This window comes from Drosophila melanogaster, chromosome 3L, assembly GCF_000001215.4.
Source record: "Drosophila melanogaster chromosome 3L".
Classification (NCBI taxonomy): domain Eukaryota; kingdom Metazoa; phylum Arthropoda; class Insecta; order Diptera; family Drosophilidae; genus Drosophila; species Drosophila melanogaster.
The window spans coordinates 20,851,330-20,872,178 of record NT_037436.4 but is presented as its reverse complement, the minus strand read 5'-3'; the positions used below and the strand labels follow the sequence as shown (position 1 = coordinate 20,872,178).

Sequence of the window (20,849 nt, the reverse complement as noted above, 5' to 3'; positions counted from 1 at the left end):
CCTATCAGCACCTGCTGGCCTGGCCCACTTGGCAGTTCAACTTGCAGCATTAAATATGTGGCCAGGATTCCCAACTCCTCGGTTGGGTTTATGGAAAAATATTACACGGAGATTTAAGTTTTTGAGTTCCTGGTGCTTAGCCGCCATTTACCTGGCCACCAGGGGTTGAAGTGGGTTGCGAGTTGAGGGGGCGTGACACGGGGCATGCCCCTCTTCAAACCATTGTTGTTGCCGTTGCCGCTGTTGTTGTTTTGTTGTTGCTGACACAGATATTATTGTCTGAAATAAAATCGTGTGGTTGTGCCTTCCAGACGGGGACTTCCTCTGAATTATTTTTCCGCCATTTTCGCTTCTAATTTAAGTGAAATGTTGTTTTGCCATTGTGGTTTTGTTTGTTTATACATGTTTATGTGTGCTTTGCGGTCGGCGCATCTACATATATTTTCATATTGTAATGCTCTCTTTTTGGTTTTTTGCGTTTCATTTCGGATGGCTTACCATATTGTAATATGTGCTGCCCTCCTGTGCATTGTAATTATTTGAAGTGGTTTTATCTTACTCTTTCGCGTTAAAGCGCCAAAAGGTATTTACATAAAATCGGACGAACAATTCTGAAGTATGTTCGCCAATTTTCAATTAAAATATGAGATTACCGATGGGCATTCAAATTGAATCAGATACATAAGTAGTCAAAGTGAACCATTATCTATCGTGGCTGTATTGTTGCTATCCCCTTGCAAGGTGTATATTAAATTCAGAAGTATTGGACCAAGTAATAAATATATATATTTGTTAAAGTCCATATAGCTATGTCCGTCCAACCGATTCTACGCAAACTAGACCCTCAGTTTTAAAGCTATCTGCATCAGTAATTTACCGTAAATCATATGGATCAATTGATCAAAAGTGTTCTTATTGGAACGTTTTTTAAATGTATAATTACTGCAAGGGTATGTAAGATTCGTCTTGCCGAATCATCCTTTTTTCGTTTCAAATTGAATTTCCATATCTGCGAAGCAATAATTTATTTTTTCCAGCAATATTGTGAAAATATATTTATTCTAGACGATATTTCAGGGTTTATTGGGCTTAGAACATTTGTGTGGAAATTCCTGACGGAAAATTCGCAAGATGCAGTTTACCTGAAATCCCAAGAGACATCCTGCGTGGGAAGTCTCACAGGTGATGTCGAAGAAAAACTCTTTGGGATTTATTTAGCTCACACGTCTCGTTTATTTGGCAGAACGAGTTCCGGAAATTGTTTGCTACTCCGGGGCAAATTGAATTTACTTGACATCTTATTTGACACACTTCTGTCTTACGGATGTGAAGTTAGACAGTGACATTATATTAATATCTTGAAAAGTATTTTTTACCTTATGAATTTGAGCTAGTAGTTCATACAATACATTTTTGTTAGTTTTCAAATTGAATTTTATACATTTTATTTTGTCAAACTAAATTTTCATAATTGTCTTCTGCTCTTTTAAACTAAATTGTATTCTTTTGTTAGCGATTTATAAGCAAGAATTTAGATTTATATGCCATTTAATAAGAAATATTTTATATGTTCACAAACAGTACATTTTGCTGAGATGTTTTAGCTGATACCAATAAATTTATTGCTTGTCATTTAAGCAATTGTGAATGTGACTTTACTTATATAATGGCATCTTGATCTTAAAACGTATTTTAAACTTTCAATTCGACTCTTCACTTCCATTTAAGTTGCACACACCATTAATCTAAAGAGAGTGAAATTTAGTGATGGTTTCAATATCAATGGCATGACCATTTTATTGTTGAGAAACTGCAATTTTCTGCCAAAAAAATTTCCATTCAGTTGCTTCAAAGAAATTCATGGTTTGGCATTTCCGCAATTTTGAATGCCATTTTATGGCCATAACTCAAGCGGCAGAGACTGCAGTTTTGGCTTTGCTGTTGACCACAAAATGCCAGAGAGCGTCAAGCTGAGTTATGGTCAACGATCGCATCTGGAAAGCCCCAGGAAAGCGCCGGAAAATCCCCACACCCCCTCTTTAAATCACAATGATTGCATGCGTGCGAGCGTGCGTGAGTGAGTGTGTTTTCCTGATTGATGGCTCTACTTGGTGCTAACTAAACGGATTTGAGCCGCCCTTCCCTCCTGCCTTCTTCCTCCTTTCGCATACGTCCTCTAATTCGCATTACCCATTTTACCACTTGGCCCAAAGAAGATGCCGCACTGCCATTGGTAAATTGCTTTAGCCATTCTGCTCATGCTTTTCCGGATGCCTCTTTTTAGTCGCCCATTTCGGTGCTTAAATTTAATTTCCCCTGCGTTTCTTTGGGCCAGGGCTTTTGAATTTCGGTATTTGCATTTTCCGGTGCGAGACGAGGCCCAGTTTCCTTTTCTGGCTCAGTTAATGAGCTGAGTGAGTACTTACACAAAATTAAGTGTTGTCCCACTTCAGTCTTCGGCCGACTTGACGGGGGAAACTCACACACACACGGCATAAAGGAAATGAAAATGGAAAAGCTGCGCACAACACAAACAAGAAGTCGCAGCGACAACTTGAAGAAGGAAGACTTGCTCCCGTCCCGAATCTCATTCTCGTTCTCATTCTCATTCTCTTTCTCAATCTCAAGCTCCAACTTGAAGTCTTTTTTCCTGCCCTTCTCCTCGGTTGTCTCTTTGTGCAAATCATCATAAAGTTGGAGATAAGTTTTCTCTTTCTATTCGAAAAAAAAGGAAAACATAGGATATAATGCGAGCTCCTTCTCTGAAGGATACCCTCTTTTTCATGCAGCAATATACGTATACTGAATTTGGTTGAAATTTTATAGTTTACCGAATTGTTAATCGTAAATTAGGAGCATTGAAAATACAATGCAAAAACATTTTATCACGTTTATCAATAGATCAGTTTTTAAGCACTATAAAGAGGCCTGTATATTTCTATAAAGCGATCAACGAATAATTTAATATATTTTTGGATTGGAGAAAAGTATAGCCTTTTCTATGACGAACGAAGACATCTTAGTTTATATATGACATAAGCTCCAACCTTTACATAAAACACCAATATACCTTCGGTACTGCACAATCCACAGGGTATGCAAGGAAAATACGGGGAAAATGGGCAGTGGTTGGTCACAGGAGAGGAGCACGGGAGTTGGGGATGGGGTCGCAACGCGACAGGAAACAGGCTTCAGCGACAGGCGACATCGGCAACAACAAATGAGAATGTTTGTTATCCTGCATGCGTGTGTGGGTGGGAGTTGCTTGGGTGGGCAAATGGTAAATGCTAGGTGGGTGGATGGCGAGGGGGCGCCTTTCTGAGTAGGGCACAAACAACTTTTCGTTGTTTGCCTGACAGTTGGGCCCGTGTTCTCTACTTATTTCTACCTCCACCTCCCGCAGTGGCACCACCCGAATATCCCGGTGTCGGAACAAGCTGATGCCCGAAAAATTTACAACATTTTAGGGCAGTTTACAACGGTGGCTGGCAGGCGGCTCACCGACACACAGACTAATTCAATAAATGCACGTGGCCAGGATGCAGGACACGTAGCCCGAAAAAGTTGACATAAATCTGCATAAAATATTCGCATATGCAAAAACTTCCATCACCATCGGCAAAGAAGAAGCTTAACTGGCATGTTTGCCAACTCGTGAAAGGGGTGTAGGGAGATGGTGGCTTAGGTGGCTAACCAAGGTTCTCTGGCTCCAGGACCTGTGCTATCATTGCAACTGCTGCTCGGCAGGTCCTTTGCCGAGCATTATGCATGACAGCCATTGAGAAATCTGTAAAAATTATGCAAATACATTTCACCAATCACTTAACTGCGAAATGCGGGGGACGCAGAAAGTTGCGATGAGTTGAAGGATCCTGGATGACGAAGTGGCAACCTGTGTGTGGGTCTGGTCTCTAAGGGCATGCAGTGAACATTTCACCAGGGCGTAAAATGCGTGTACTCACCGGAGGATGCAGACATTACCAAAATAGACGAAAAGCATCGCGACCCTGATTATGTTGTTGAACTGTAACGTCACTCACTCGTTAGCCTGAGTAATGTTTGCACTCCCTTTGGCCATAAGTTGTGTATCGGAAAATACGGTGTCTATTCAAGGGAGTTGGTTAGAATTTTCTTTCGTTATAGCTAAGAAAATTTAAAAGAAACGTCGTCAATGAATAGAAGTAAATAGAGGAAGATTTCTTTGAAACTAAAAACGCTGGGGATGCAGTTTATTCACAAGGGGTAAGTTAATGAGTTTTATTGACTTTTACAGTATACAGAAATAGATATTTTTCAGAAATCCTTTTGACCAAGCTATGTAGCTTACGCTGCTTGTTTTCATCTATCATATAAAAGGGGTTATAGTTAGGGTTAAATATCAATTAAAACAAAAAATACTTCTGTTCCAGTTGAATTTCCTTTGAAAATACCTTTTCCTTTCCCATCTGATAACATCCTAATTAGAGAAAGAAAAGCATATTTCACTCTCTGTGCCGTAAACGGTTCTTCCTCAAATTACGGCAAATATCCACCTCATCTCTGCTCATTTTCCTGGTTTTCCTCGATTTTCCAGCACTCGGCAGGAATGACAGTCACCAGGCCAAGCGGGTAAACAAATTCAAGGCGAAATTGATGACATGGCATGCCAAGCAAACAGCACACACACACACACACACATACTCACCCACTGAAATGTCCTCACACACTTACAGCTAGCTACACACACACACACGTCAGCTGGTTGATATTGCCATCCTTATCGCCGGGAAAGTCAACGTCGTTGAAGGAAAAGCAGCTCCCCATTTCCCAGCGCTGACAATTTTTACAGAATTTGGATTAAGTGGACTTTGCTGTCGACATGCTAGCGCAGTTTTGACGAGCAGGCGGCTGCCAGTTTTCCGGGGGAAAGTTCTTCGGAGTTTTCCCACTGCTTTGCATGCCGACGTGTTTGCCAGCTGGAAAGGTGGTAAGGCCGAGAAGAGGTGGGTGTGGAAACTCGGTCGATAGGAACAAGTTGACATTTCCTTGGTGGCTGCAAATATTTGCTTACGTGTCAATAACCCGTCCAGTGATTTATTTCATATTTGGCTTGGGTGCTGGTCGTCCTGCGGAATAGTTTCCACGCTGCGGCTGTCATTGACATTTGATATTCATTGTCAGTTGTGTGTGTAGTTTTCCAAAGGGTTTTCCTTTATGCACGCTTTTTTATGCACGCCGCCATACATTTTTCATGGCATACTTATGAGGGCAAAGGCCCATCGGCAGACGCTTTTGTCCTTAAAGCCACATAAATTGTCCTCGAGGAGGGCGGGGGGGAACAAGGTTTCGGGGATACGGAAAGGACTTTGCAGCTGTTCTGGGTGAAAAATGCTCAATCAAGCGTTAGGAACCTTATCGCATACACAGAGAAAATGACCCTAATTTAACAGTTATTGTTTATTAGACATAACTCAACATATATAAGGTCCTTTAAAGCACATTACTTAGTCGTGCTTTGGTAAAGAAATTCAGTAAAATATTTTCATATATTTTTTTTTAACTTTTAAATGAATTCCATCATACAAATCCCAAGGTCCTTTTCTCTTCTTCTGAGCTTAAGGATATATATGTGGGCATCATCATAACCTCTGCTGTCTGCAGCTTGCGCTGGGATAAAAAACATTCCTTGCCTGATTTGATTTAAACGTTTTACTTCCACAGACAGTGGAAATGAAAAGGGGCAAGCCGGAAAACGGGGGGAAGTGGGAAGGCGGGGGCCGCAGTGGAAACTCCGCGAATTGGGAGAGCCTGGTTCGACATGGTTTATTCATGCAGCAGTCGCATTATGCAAATAGCTCTCGACTAGCACTTGAAATTTGATTTTTTTATTCTTCTCCCAAATTCTACTTCGATTTCTCTTTGCCATTTGTTGCAAAATTCTGAAAGCATGCCACTTTGCGCCGACAAAAAAAAAACGGCTCTGTGGGTGGGCCATTCATCCGCCCTTTGGCCAAAAGTGGCTAACGCTCAGCGGCTTCTTTTCAGCATTGATTTTCGGCACTTAAATCGAATTACAGAAAACCCGACCCTCTTAAATCCCCACCTTTATCTTCTCAAGACAGCAAATTTGAGGCATTTTTCTGATGTAAATTTAAATGGAAAACAAATTATTGTGCGGAAAAACAATTTTCCCTTTAAATAACACGAGGCGTAACATTATTTCGCACCACGCACTCAAACTCGTGAGGAATTATGTGCCGCATTGCCAAGTGGTTGGGAAAATTTTTTCCTTCCCATTTCCCAACAACGGCAGATGTGAGCAGACATTGTGAAGAATGTTTAGCAGCTACAAAATACTAAATACGACAACGTCTCGGTCTCCATCCTGATTTGAATATTTAGCATTGGGAGAATTCTTTCAGCCACCATTGCCATTTGCTATGCCTTGTCTTCAATGTCTTGCCAATGCACAGGAAGAAAATATGATCTCGAGCAGCCATAGGTTGCACTTTTCCCTACCTTGATAGCAATACATTTTAATCTATAAAAATGTGGCCATAAATCCTTTGACGCAAAGTGTTTATGTTTTTCCATTAAAAGGTGATCAATCCATATAAAAATATATCATTTTTATTATTTTTAAGTACTTTAAACACAAATCTTAAATATTAACTTAGTTCCTGATCTAGTTTACTTAACCTTTTTTTCATTCATTAAGCAAATAATGCTTTCGTTGGCGATTCTTAGTTATATTTCCTTTGCAAAAATGTTTATAAATATTTTGGAAGTATCCGAAATATTAACTGGTAGTTTGTAATCGACTCTCTATTTTTTATTCTCCGTGCGCATTTCAAACATGTGGGTCGCGCATCCTTGAATGTTTCACAGCTTACAAATCCTTAGCACGCACACCAGCAGGAGCGTCAGGCTCCCGTCATCAGCTTAGGCATTGTGTTTGCTTCAACAAAGGCAAAAGTAATTCATGCAATGCGCCCGAAGAAGAATCAACGCACACATTCTGAATATTTGCTAAGCGAAATAATAATAACAAAAAGTTTGGTGGCATGAAGCGGAATCAGGCGGAGATGTGACGACGATGAATGGTTGATGATTCAGGAAGGAGGACGAAAGAGGGCGAAGGACGCTCCGATGACAGGCCTGACAGTTATGTCGAGGGCTGTCCTTTGCCCGTGTGCATGCATAGCTGGGCATTAAAATTAATGACATATGCACAAGATTCCGTGCCAAACGTTGAAGGAACTCCAATTGATTTAAACGCATATCAATCAAATGTTTGCCAAATTTGCTGAGGGCTGTATCAATATGTACTCGTCATGCTTGGAATATACATATATGGGAAATCATTCAAAAGTAATCAATGCATTCGAGTGGAACAACACGGCAAATGCTTGTTATTTCCAATATAAACTAGCCCACGTCAAGCTCTCTAAATTTTTAATTAAAAAGCTAGCGGGCTAGTGGTCGTATTTTTCGTTTATTAAGATTTTATTTGAACGCGTATGGGTTGTGAATTTTTTGTACACAAATCTACAAACTGTTGAACATATTGGTCATGAATTATTAAATTGAATGCGGTGATTTTGTGGGTTCAAATGAAATATGAAAAGGAGCTTTGTTGGCTTCCTTTTTTCGTTTTCGTTCGTAAATACCGTCCGAAACTCGAGTGCCTTTAATTATTTATTCCCTGTGTAACCCATTAGTTAGGAGCATAGTCGCATTAAATACCCAATGGTTCTGTCCCAAAATCTCATTGAAGCCCTCCATTGAAAATCAAATTTCCCGCTTCCTGTCCTGCGTCTGTCACATTAATTAGCCATTCCACATCGAATGGCAGTCCGCCCCTAAACTAAAAACTAATTAAAAAGCCGTGTCCTTGGAAAGGACCGACGTGGGGGGCATCAAGCTATACCAAAAATCGGTGCTAATCGAATTGTTGAAACGCAATGAAACGAATGTCATTGAGGACCGAAAGAGTCCAAAACGGCCACCCAAAACCCACTTCCATCGCAGCCAATTCAATTCATATTCATTCCGGCCATCAAATGACGGCAAATGACAGCGAACAATGAAATCAAATTAAAATACACTTTAACGCCGCGCCGAGTGAATGACAATCAAAGGCTAAACAATGGAATGTCACCGAATCGATTCGAAAACATTCGGCCCGGATGGCTGAAACGATTTTGAATGCTAGCAGTTTTTATTGCCGAGTGACAGCCGTAAGGAAAATGCCATCAATTTCCAACGAAAATCCCACCATAAAGGCTTCAAGTATTGCGTGCTGTTCGAGTAATTAAATTCTGACAACTCGAATGTCCATTATGACTTCATGGAACAAGAAATATGACAGCGAAATGAAAGGAGTAAATTCGGTTAGGCCCAATGTAATGTTCAGCATATTTCTGGAAAAAAAGTGGGAATGAAGAAAGTAGATTTTGCTTAAAATTATGTATCCACGTTTATTTCGATTTTTGTTATTTTGAGTAAACAATTCAACCAGTACTCACAATTAAGTTGGATATTTTTATGGCGATTGAGTTCATAGTGCGTGTGTAAACGAGTGCTTCTTCTTTACTCAGTCCACGAAAACATAGATATCCTGGTCCCCTTTATCAATCGAATTTTTTCAACTTAAAACGAACAGCTCTGCCAAAAGAAATCAGTGCTTCTAGCTCTCCCCAGTTTCATTAGCCATGTTAAGTAAACAAGCACGCCCGCAAACAGAGGCTCTGAGATGGGATTCGGCATCCTGGATTCGGGATCTCCAGCATTCGTGCCACTAAGCGGCTTAGTGAAAGTCCTTTGGAAATGGAAAAAAGCAACGACAAGGAGTATCTGCATGTTAGAGCCTTTTTTGCGAGGGAACTTGAGATGATGAAAGTCACTTTGGTGTTTAAATAACTTTGACGCGCTTTCTGTATGCACACACACCTACACACACACAGAAACAAACTCCTGAGTGGCATTTCCGGTCGTAATGGAGAACACATTGCCAGCGAAAACTTTGATGACGTGAGCTCGAGTTTAACGTGGCGAAAAGAAATTTGACTTCATGGAAAAGGGGCAACTTGGGATTTCTGGGAATATGTCTGTGTGTGCTTAGCTCGTTACAATTTAGCCCCATCGCCAACTTTCGCGTAACCCAAAAAGCGACTCCCCAATTCACGTCGACCAACTTTTCAAGTTGTGCGATACAATTTGTCTCGCCTTATATTTCGGGGCCAAATTGCTGCAATTATCATTTGGCATTTTGGCTTGCGAATCGCAGCGCTAATGAGGCGTCTGGGCCGCCATTGAATGCATTGAACCACAGCGGCCAAAACGCCCTCGCATATGCAACACAATTTAAAGCCACACGAACACAAATGCAATTTGTGTGCGTGTGCAGCTGCACTTCCCTTTCCGCTGCGCCATCGCAATGCTATTTGGAGAACGCCGTGAAGGGGGAAAATCAAAAGGAACATAGAGAACAAAACATGAGTGACATGCACAGGGATTAAAATTGTAATCATATATCTTGGAAAATATTCGAAAAGGCTTTTTTATTTAAAACGATTACAAGTTTTCAATTCTTCCTTAGTCACAATGGCAATGCTATTAGATATGGGTATTGAAAATAGGACAAGAGTCTCGCTGCTTTTTCACAGTGTACCATAAGTCAAGCTCCATTCCGGCTTGCCACAGAAAGTTTCTGCGGATGAGCGAAGGAGCCAGTGGCGGAGCAATGATGATAGACACGATGATGACTACCGACAGTGCCAACACACAGCAGCAACAGTAACGACAACTGACACCAGCCGTTGGCTGCAAGAATTCTCAAGTCCTGCCACACTTTTTATGTACAACTATTTTGCATATGTGAAGGTGGAGGGCGCAAAACGTGAGGTTCCAAGAGTCACGATGGGCGGTTGGGTCAAAAGGGGGAGGCACGTTCACACACACATCCCAGTGCCTGACGAAAGTTGATATCGACGCCATCCCTTTGAGATCCATTAAAGCGGCAGCAGGCTCCATATCCATCTTCTGGCTCGTAAACAGATATGGGGATAGCTATATCTGGGTTGTGTGGCTCCCGCCTGATAAGCCACTGTAGTGATGTGATGGATAAAAAAGAGGAAAAAACAGCTTCTGTTTACGCTCTCTGCTCGTGAAGAATCGCAGCAAATAGCTTTGACATTGAGTTAAGGCGAAGCCATTTAAACGAAAATGTTTTGCGTTAAGACAGCGCATTTGGCCGGATAGAGCTGCCCACATTAAAACTTATTAGCAATTTAATGCACGACTAGACAATGTCCAGATTTCCAAACCCTGCAGGGGAATTACTTTAGCACTGCATCTTGATATAAAAACTCATCCAAAGCCAAATTGTGAAAAGGACAACGAAAATTGTCCCCTTAACTCCCCGGAAGTAACCATAACCCCCGATTCCAAATAAACCTCTGGTGTTTTCGTGTTCCATGGTGCATCAAGCTGGCTGGAAAAAACATGGGCATCAGTTTCCGTCTGGTTGCCGGCGTCATCTGCTGTCTGCTGACGGCACTGAATCTCTGAACTGAATCTGTTCCCGAGAATTCGTTTCCCCCAGGGAAAGCTCCATTGCAGCCTAACCATTGCCTCGTCTGCACCATGTCTGAGCATCTAATTTAAAATTATGCAACTACTTTTATTTTTCCATTTTTTTTTACCGTTTTTTTGCAATTTTTGCTCTCACTGGCCGAACGCTATAATTTCCCAGTAGTGGCACTCATTTACTAGCTCTTTGGGCAGTGTTTTGGGGTCATGCGTTGCAAGGCCCCCGAACAACATTCATAAATCATTTGCAGGGTTGGGGAAAGAGAGGAGAGCGGTTGTTGTTTTTCTACTCATCATTATCACTGGCAAGCTGCAATCGACAGCCCCCAGGAAAACCATAAACTACTCGTAACTTTCCATAATGTGCAACGCGCGTGAAAATTCGTCCTTAGCCCTGCGCGAAAAAACGCGAGTAAGTCGCAGTGAAACCGAAAAACAAAACGAAAAAAGAAACCTTGGCTGTGTAAAAAGGCCAAAAACATGAGGATAAATTGTTTACGCTGCAAATATTTATGATTTTCACTGGTCGAAGGATTGGCCACAGCGCGAGAATTTATTCCAATGTTCGAATACGACTACCATATAGTATAAACTCGTATACTCGTTTGCGCAGCGATAAATATTTGCCCATAAATTTGGCGTGTAATCGGGCAGCGAGGCGTGTGGAAATTCGTTTGCCGCAGGCATTTGAATATTTTAAATTATTTCACTGAATCACCTTGATTTTTAATCTCCCATGCGGCGAATTTAATTAAATATTAAACTGTTCCAAAAGGATACTAGATCATGACAAGTAATTATCAATTTGTGTGCAAATAAGTTGTGATTGTTAAATAAAGCTTCATTTGTGAACAACCAATTGCAGATATAAGGAAAAGAATATGTTGTAATGACAGCGGCTGCTTATATGTAAAGGTCACTGTACTCTAGTACAGTTATAAAGAATAGCAGCCAAATAGCAGCGAACAGTATTGTCGCTCTCTTAAATGTAAAGAATCAAAACTTGTAAAAATCTTTGCATTACTGCGGTGTACAATGTAAATTTCAATAATTATTACACAAATATTATGATCCATGTCCCAAAACTTGAAAATATTTTAATCGTACATAATATTTAACTAAAATTTAAGGTAATATATACAATACTAAGTATATCTTGCATTTCTTGATTTTTTTGCAGACACAACAGTAATGACATTGAAATGGCGCCAGAAATACAAAAGCAGAAAAAGGCCAAAGAAACTAAGACAACGAATATTTGCAACAAACACTGCCCCAGCAAAAGCAACAACAACACCAAACCATAAAGCAACAACAAAAGCAACCAGCAGACTGAGAGAAACAAGATGCAAACTGAGGAGGCACAATAAATGTCTGCCAAGTGAACAACACAGAAATGTAGCTAAAATGCGGCTGAAAGTGTCGACAAGTGCAACACAATGTCGCGCAATTAAAGCAACAGAAACACCAGCAACATCCAAAATGACTTCCAGCTGCAGCGGCCATTGTCAGTCGCAACAGCAACAGCAGCAACAGCAGCACCAGTTGCAGCAGCAGCATCAGCAGTCGCAACATCAACAGCGGCGACATCCACTTCCGGCGACGCTGACGCTGCTCCTCTGCCTGGGAATCAGTTTGGGCATGGCTGCCACAGCAGCAGCCGCCGGCGGAGGAGGAGGTGGCGGAGGCGGAGCTGCACCCGTTTCCGGATCCGGAGCAGCTGGCTTCCCATCCAGCTCTAGCTCCATCTCGAGCTCCTTGGGGCCGGGCAAACCTGTCAATTTGCAACTGGCACCCGGCTCCTCCTCGACGGGCTGTTCCCTCGCCGAATTCAGCTGCTCCAATGGAAGATGCGTGCCACTCAGCAAGTACTGCAACAATCTAAACGACTGCGGCGACGGTAGTGACGAGCCGCGATTTTGTACACGTAAGTAGCACCAAATCGTTAATCATAGAAAAAAATTATTGGCATAGGCATAAGGTATTCCCTCCTTTGAGCGAACATTAAATTGCAACATATAGATTTTCATATAATATTTTCCTACAAGAAATGTTGAACGAATATTTTCAATATAGTTAAGCATATTTTTTGGCAGTGTAGCAGGGGTGAAAAGTTTAGTAATGATGCGAAGGCACCATAACAATGTGTCGAAGGTAATTATGTAAAGCGAAGCATAATGAGAGGCAACCCGAAACGGCCTGCGAAAGTATTGTTTGTTCAATTAACCAGGCAATCGATGGCTGAAGAGTGCATAATTAAAAGAGTCGGGTACATCAACTATGGAATGAGGCTTACATACTTTCTTGCTAGGTTTAAATTTAGGTAAAATCACAGACATTAAAGTTTATATTTTTACTTTTAGCAAAGCAGTATCCACTTAATTTATCATGCGTTTTAATAAGTATGCCGACCATTTCGTTTCTTATACTCCCCCTTCTCGTTTTATTGCGTATACGCACCATTGTCAATTGTTTCCATGCGTATTTGGAGCTCAAGGCTGAAAGTATCATGAGAATACCCTCACACCGTGCAGTATTAAGCGTATAAGGTCTGGGATCCACCGCCAAATCGATTGGTGTGGCCCTCACAATGGCTTCCGCCCGCTATCCTTATGGAGGAGAGCCAGGTACGAGCCTGAAAGCATTCAGGCTTGTCAAACCCCATGACCGTCCGGCAATCATCTCCCTCCACTGCATCCATTCACTGGCCGCTCTTGTAAACACGGCCTTCATGTGTAAATGTAATTAAGCACTCCCCACTCGCACATGGAGCACCACACTGATTGGAAACCGTCCCGATGAGCCACCCACTCTACTCCCCATTGGCCCTCATAATGGCGGCGAAGTGAACTTCTCACTTTTGCCAATTGGCTGCCAGCAAGCCCCATCATTTTCATCCTCCTGCTTCTTCCGGTTTGTCCTGCTCCTGCTCCTGCTGCTGTTCCAGCTGCTGCAGGGCGCGCCATGTCAAGCGTTGATGAATTTAATTAAGTATTTTTCAATGACATTCAATGAGACGGGTGCCCAAAGTGGGCGGCACTCGCTATGTTGAACAGGGACAGCGACAACTCGTGGCGTTTTTAATTGAACAACGAGCTTATCGACTGGGTCACATATATTTGCACTTTTTTGTTGAAGCCAAATGGAAAAATAACAGGAAGTCTTATCTTGCCACTTGTATGTATACCCAAATAGTCGTGAGACTAGGCTTTCCGACCCTTTAAAAAATGTATATATTCTTTATCACAATCACTCGACCTTGTCATGTCCGTTTGTGTGAACTATAAAAGCTGGAGTGTTGAAACTAAGCATCCATCTTGATGGTCGAGGAACTCCCTTGGTTTTTTAGAAACACTTTCATCAGAAACAAATATCTGTTTAAACAAAATTGCTAAAAAGCCACTTTCACCTGAAACCAATATTTGTTCAAACACACAAAGTGCACGTTAAGTGTCCTTGTAGGCCTCAAAAATGATGGTATCAGAACGAGATTACTGATAAAATTCTTAATATTTCTTCATTATTGCCAATTGAATGTATAGAATTTATTTCCTGATTTATTAAATAATAAATTATGTTTTCATTTAATTAAGGCAAAATAATTTTGCCCCAAAGTAAACAAAAACTCCTCGGCTGATTACCAAAAAGTTCAATTAAATGGTGCTGACTCTTATCTGCCACCTAAAAACCATAAATTAATGGACGTTGCCAGTGATTAGTTATCATTGCACCAACAATTATAGACACACCCCCGCCAAATGGAAAATGGCTATCATGCATGTCAGACAGAATGACAGCATGATAGACTGACAAACTGGCAATCAGGCAGGCAATCAAACTAGAAGCACGCCTACAGCAAGCGAAATTGATTTCCCCAGCAATCCTATAATTATCTAATTCACTATTGATGGCTGAGCGCATAATAAATTTGATTGAACGCCCAGAGAGCAATTAGAGCACAACAACTAGCAACACTTGAGCAATTTATTCCGAATCGAATTATTTTATCCGGGGGCTGTCTGTCCGTCTGATTCATATGCATTTTTAATAAAACTAATTGAAACGCCAGAGGAGAAGAGAATCATTCTGAATGGAACCAAAAGAAATTGCCAATTTCTATGCAAACTACTTTTACTATGACTCTCACTTTATTTTTGGAGACAACGACAAAGGGCAGGACTTAATGCCATATATGCAAATCGCACAAGCATAAATCATTCCAGTTTGTGGTTATTCAATTATGAAAAGGATTTCCGAATTCGAATACGTAATCGAGTGAAAGCTGGGAAAAAAAAGTTGCTGTATATGCCATTCGCAAGGCGTAAACAATTCAATTGAAAAATTCTCAGAATAAAAGCAAAAGAAAGCAATGCAAACAAAAATTCAAACAATTCAAATAAAAATGTAATTTAAGATAGTTTGCTTGACAGTCTTTAAGCTCAATCAACTTCATTTGTGCATAGAGTTTTAATATAAGGAATATACTGAAGAACTACATTCCAATGAATAGAATAGAATATAGAAAACTTAAGTAAACCATTATTCAACAACAGTCTATTAGAGCTAACTAAATTTATTTAAAAATATTTGAATGTGGCATATATATGCAATGAAGTAACCCGAAGTTCGAATGTTAAAGTTGAATAAATTTACCACAAATTGTGTGGCGAACATTTTCCACCCTCCTCCAAAATGTGAATACATTAAAAGCTGAGTACCTTAAATTATTCACATAAATGGATTAGTTTACTTTGCGTTTCAATCAGTTTGCATATGAAGTCAATGCTATGTTAATTTGATACTTTGTGTTAGCATCTGCTTTGGTCTGCCGATAATTTATGGTGTGACAAATGCCATTCCCGACGGCCACGTCCTGGGTGATAATCGAGGCATACCCCCACCCCACCCTGCTCCTCTTTTTGGTGTTTTTGGGGAGGAAAGTCAGTTGCGGTTGCCTGGCAGCGCGTGGGGCAAACAAACTAATTGCCGAACCATCGCTAATTGCATTTAATATATATATATATATACATGTATATACTTGCAGGCTGCAATCGCACCTACTACGGAGACATTGGACAGACCTACGCCCTGGAGCTGCACCGCCCCAAACAGGATCGCGTGCCCTTCGTGTGCGTGCTCACCTTCACGGCGGCAGGTGGACAACACGGCGATGTGGTGCAGGTGAGTCAGATCCCACTATGGCTTCAAAGTGACCCATAAATACTTTTAATCAATAGGTCATATGGAACAGTTCTTAAAGCTTTCCTTGTTACTAGTGAATATGTGTCGATGCATGCTTATAAATCGTTTAATATGAAAATATCACATAACTTTGAAAGTATTGAAAATATTTTGATTATTCGATCGAAAAAGCAACCACACTTTGTCGTCACACATAAACAAAATCATGATAAATTTAATGTTATTTGAATTTCTCTCAGTGCATCGAGGGTTGCTGAGGTAAAGGGGAAGGCTCTTCTGCATTCGCCATTGCCTTTCACATTTCATTTTGTAACGGGATAAACTACGCCATTAAAAGATAAGCACTAACAAAGGCGCTTGTAGGAGTGGGTTGGTTTGGATGGGGCCTACAATTGGGTGTTGGGCAGTGGGTTGCAGAGGCAATATTGATTTCAAAGCCACTCGCCGGAGCGTAGCAAATCCGGCACAACATCCCTATTTGGGAGCAGGGGGCGGCGGTGGAGAGCAAGTGCCGGTGCCTGTTAGTTATTACGCCACTTCACACCTCCAATTGGAATGAAGGATGCTGCAGGAGCCGATGGAGTGGGAGGAGCAGCGAAGGCAACGAAGAGAAGCACCCGGCATCCAGCCAAAGCCTTTGGCATGCTCGAGTGCGTCCCAAGAGCATTCGGCACTGATATCGACTGAGCTACGAGCACTGACCGAAACTTTATTACTTACACCCTCCCTTCGGCACACCGGGCGAATATTTTATGCCCAGCAGAGCGACTATATAGACTAGATTCGGATGACTGTATGCTATAGGAAGTTCTGGAAACGTTCTTCTTCCCAAGTTTTTTCTTCACCAGAAAACCTAAAAATCAATATCAATAGTTTGTTATTTTATATGAAACCATTCCAAAAAGTATAAATCATAATAATTTACATGATAAATCTGGCTGCATGTCTCGTATATGTTCATCATTTGGTGTTGACACTGTGATTAACTGTTATAACTGTTATTATAATCAAGCAAGTCAGTTAGTACCTTTACCCAAATGGTCATTTGGGCACCACAAAGTAGAGACCCACCCCACAACACGGCTCTCACGTTTATTGTGCGAATCGCCCTAGGTCACCCTGGACAGCTTCACGATTGGCAGGTTCACCTCGTACGTCCATGAGGGTTGTCCGGATGGATACATGCAGATAGCGGAGTCGGCACGGACTCCGATCGGTGGCATGTGGTGCGGCAGCTCCTGGGGACCAGTGCTCTTCTACAGCGAGACCCGCTCCCTGATATTCACCATCCGGCTGAACAGGTGCGTCCCGAGTCCGGTACATAATTAACTGACCCGATTCATGTCTACAAATACCATCCACAGACTGGCGAGGGATCAGAGTGGCTACAACTTCGACTTTCGCATCAGATACAAGGTTTTGTCCAGGGACAGTTCGGTGACCCGCTACGGGGGCATTAAGCTGGCAGGTGCGTGCGACCGCAGGGATTGGAGTCTATTCCAAATCCAGCCCTAATCCTCCCGTTTCTCTTCCCAGAGCTGGCCCAGTGGCACAACCGCAGTAGCTTTCTCAATCAGCAACAGCAACAGCAACAGCAACAGCAACAGCAGCAGCAGCAACAACAAGGCGCTCCCGGTATCCTGGAGGATTTTACCAACTCCAGTGTAGCCCGTTCGGACCGCTATGGCCAGGACTTTAGCCTTTTCAGCGCTTATGCCAACAACAAGACCTTCATGGCCTCACTGGAGAAATCCTTGGCCAAGGACGAGCAGAACTACACGGAGCCCAAGTACTACCTGGGTGAGTTGGGGGAGAAAGGCTTAAATGACCTTTGGATTTTTTATTTTAAGACTGATTAAAAGGAATGACATTCAATCAGTGGATGAACTAGTACATATGTAGTTTGTAAGTCCTAACTATATATAAAGGATGTTGCTTTGGAACGGATATCTTTCAAAGAAACCTGCATTTCAAAGTACTACTAATAAATGTTTCGTTTTAAAATATTTATTAAGTTTCTTAGAACTATTATTATTATATTTTTCATATTTTTATTAATATTATTAAAATAATATGTTATCCATTAAATCACTTACCTAATAAAAAAAATCCATTTCCTCCGCATGAGTATGCACTGGGCATGTCCCCACAGTAGAATGTCCTTAATGGTTAATTGAATATTATTTCTGACTGTGACATCTGCCTTCCGCTTTCCAGGTGACCTCATACCCGGAACGTACTGCTCCAGGATCTTCAGCGACTGCGACAAGAAGCCGTGTCGCCTGCAGTCGCCCAACTTTCCGGGCATCTATCCGCGCAACCTCACCTGCTACTATGCAGTGCGACAGGTGAGCAGAGAATAATTAAAACGAAATTAAACTCCTGCCAGGCAGTCCAATGTTCAGGGGCTACAAGCCGTGCCAGGCCAAAAAGGTTAGGCACCTCCTACCAACACAGGACTTTGCGGACTGGATTCTTTCTCCTGGGTCATAGAAATACACCCTGCCTTATTTTTATTCATGCCACAACAAAGTTCAAAAATAAGGGGGCAAGGCAAAAAAATTAAATGGCAATTTACATTCCAAAATAGAATGGGCTTTTATTATAATTAACTGGAGGAGCAGAGACTGCCGTCTGAAGCGTTCCCAGCCTCTTTGGCATTTTTAATATGTCTGCTCCTGTTCGTCGGGAATCCTCCTGGCAGGACGACTCGTTGCCATTGGCAATCAACTGTTAAAGGTCTCACATACTGTGGATGTCCTTTTAAAAATACAAATTGTTTACTGGCTCTCCTGCCTTTGTGTCATTGAACTTAATGCGGATACATTTGGAAGTCACGTAGATCAACATCATGGGCGAAATTGGCGTATAAAAAAAATAACTCAGCTTTTGAGGTTTTATTAAAGTAGCTTATAAATGAGCCTTTACAAACAGGTTGCAATATAATAAAAACAAAATGTTATGCTCTACAGAAAGATTAAAAATAAATGTCCGCATTTAAGCATCTATAATAAGAAAAAAAATATGCATAAAATGAATTAAAAAGGTTTCCTACAGCACAGATTAAGCATTTCTGCGTTCTGCTTTGAAATTAAAACAATAGAAAATTAAAACAGTACCCGTTACTCTGCTAGTGGGATTGCAAACAAAAAATTCAATTAAAATTAAATAAGCAAAAAAAATAGCAAAACTAAAATATATCCAAAAAATTTTCCTTAATCTCAGCACTTTAGCTTTTATATACAAACGGACAGACGGGCATGCACAAATCGACTCTTCTATTGATCCTGATTAAAACTATATGTTGTTATATACTTTATATGGTCGGAAACTGTTACATACCAGTCAACGAATATAGTATCCCCTTTTACACTGCGAATAACGGACATAAGTACTTTTTTACAAACGTTTTACGTTCTCCGTGCGTCCCATAAATTACCCATTTGAGTTAAAATCCAATGTAAGGCTCAAAGATCAATCACCATTTACAACACCGACCAGAAAATTGCGCAATTTAAATGCTACAATTAATCCTCCCATTCCGGCTCCTATTCCGATCCCCACAAAAGGAACGGCGCTGTCAAACAAAACATTCTGTGCGCTGCGGCTCATTAATTTGCATTTAATTCTCCTGTCCACACAGCACGACGTGCCCCATGGCAAACACGCCCTGATTCTAGTCAAACAGCCCAAGGGCAATCTGGTCTGGATTTCCACCCAGGAAACGGCCGCGGCGAACAAAATGGCACCGCCACCGAGTGCCAGCGACAAGGATAAGAAATTCGAGCCGAGGCTGAAAACATGGAATTACTGCGACTACATTCAGGTAATTAAATCTACCTTTAAATGCACTTTGCTCCTCCTTTTCTCTATCTATCTGTATCTGTATCTGAAGCGGAGTATATCTCGCCTTTATCCCGTATCTGTATCTGCAAATGTCTCTGTGATGAACTCCTCTGTGTTTGCATTTGCCAACTTTAACGAGGGAGTCCAGCATAAAATTTACTTCCTCTGTTGGCCAGTGGCCGGCAAACAGGGCCAATGGAAATTTTCGGCCGGAGTGGATGGGTGGGCGGAAAACTGGTGGAAAAACTGCGCAAAAAAAGACAAATTGAAAAAGAAATGAGCAAAAATCTGAAATCAGTTGTTTGCACTCCCCTTTCCATTGCAACCGCACCCCTGCGGACTTTTCCCCTGATTTTCCACTGTCATAGCCCCGGCATTGTGTCTTCCGATGGCCATGTCCTCGTCCGAGTACCAGGACGTAGTCCTCCGTCTGACATTGCCTTGAGCACTCGATAGGCTCCTCTGGCCAGTCGCGGGAAGTGTTAATTTCGTGGCGTTTCTTATTGTTTGTCTTCGGGCAGCCGGAGCGGGAATGGAACTCGTCCTGGAGTTCTCTACATGGAGCCTACAACTTGAAAGGGGCAACTTTTTCATGAGCTCTGTGTATGCAAAATGAAGCATTAATGGGGGATAAGTCGGCAAAATGTGAAATATGAAAGAAACGAATTGTGGAGATAAGCTGACGAAAGGGATATGCTTGAAAGGAACGGCTCCAAGAGTAGATTTTAATAATGGCTCCGTAATTATGTTAAAAATAAAGAGACTTTGAAAAGGAATTACGCGTTACTGTGCCAAGAAACTTCTATGATTGCTATTCCCTTCACCGTTTTCATTAAGCTTAATTATTTTCGTAATACTCATAACGGGGTAGGATTTCAAAGGAATGCAAATTAAGTAATACTTGAAATTGAAAAAAATTATGAAAAATAAAGGAAATTTTAAAATACTACTGGGAGAAGAATTGCTTGGATGAGGTATTATCTACTCGAGAAAAACCTTACAAACTTTCCCTTTTAAAAATCACTTAGTTTCTCAAACTGCACCAAACTAGAAATTGCTATAAAATTCGTTAAATCTGAAGTACCTATATATGTATGTATGTATTTTCTCCAATAGGAAAATGTAAAACCCAAATGGAAATCCACGGTAATGCAAAACTAAAGAACATTTCTCGCTCAGTTCAGTTCAATGCGACTCAATTCAAAACTCATGTTGCCACCAATCAATTT

General features: G+C 41.3%; 1 protein-coding gene across 2 annotated transcripts in view; it reads left to right on the top strand.

Moving 5' to 3' along the window:
- The window catches only part of CG32432 (uncharacterized protein), a 40,857-nt gene that overhangs the window by 13,010 nt on the left and 6,998 nt on the right, over positions 1-20,849 (top strand). Inside the window, exons 3-10 of one of the 2 annotated variants that reach the window (NM_141009.3) lie at positions 11,753-12,499; positions 15,617-15,753; positions 16,888-17,075; positions 17,139-17,242; positions 17,311-17,574; positions 17,992-18,122; positions 19,418-19,600; positions 20,737-20,766. In NM_141009.3, coding sequence (NP_649266.1) covers positions 11,753-12,499; positions 15,617-15,753; positions 16,888-17,075; positions 17,139-17,242; positions 17,311-17,574; positions 17,992-18,122; positions 19,418-19,600; positions 20,737-20,766 — 1,784 coding nt within the window. The remainder of the gene's footprint in view (positions 1-11,752; positions 12,500-15,616; positions 15,754-16,887; positions 17,076-17,138; positions 17,243-17,310; positions 17,575-17,991; positions 18,123-19,417; positions 19,601-20,736; positions 20,767-20,849) is intronic. The other variant, NM_001275202.1, reaches the window with a different exon arrangement.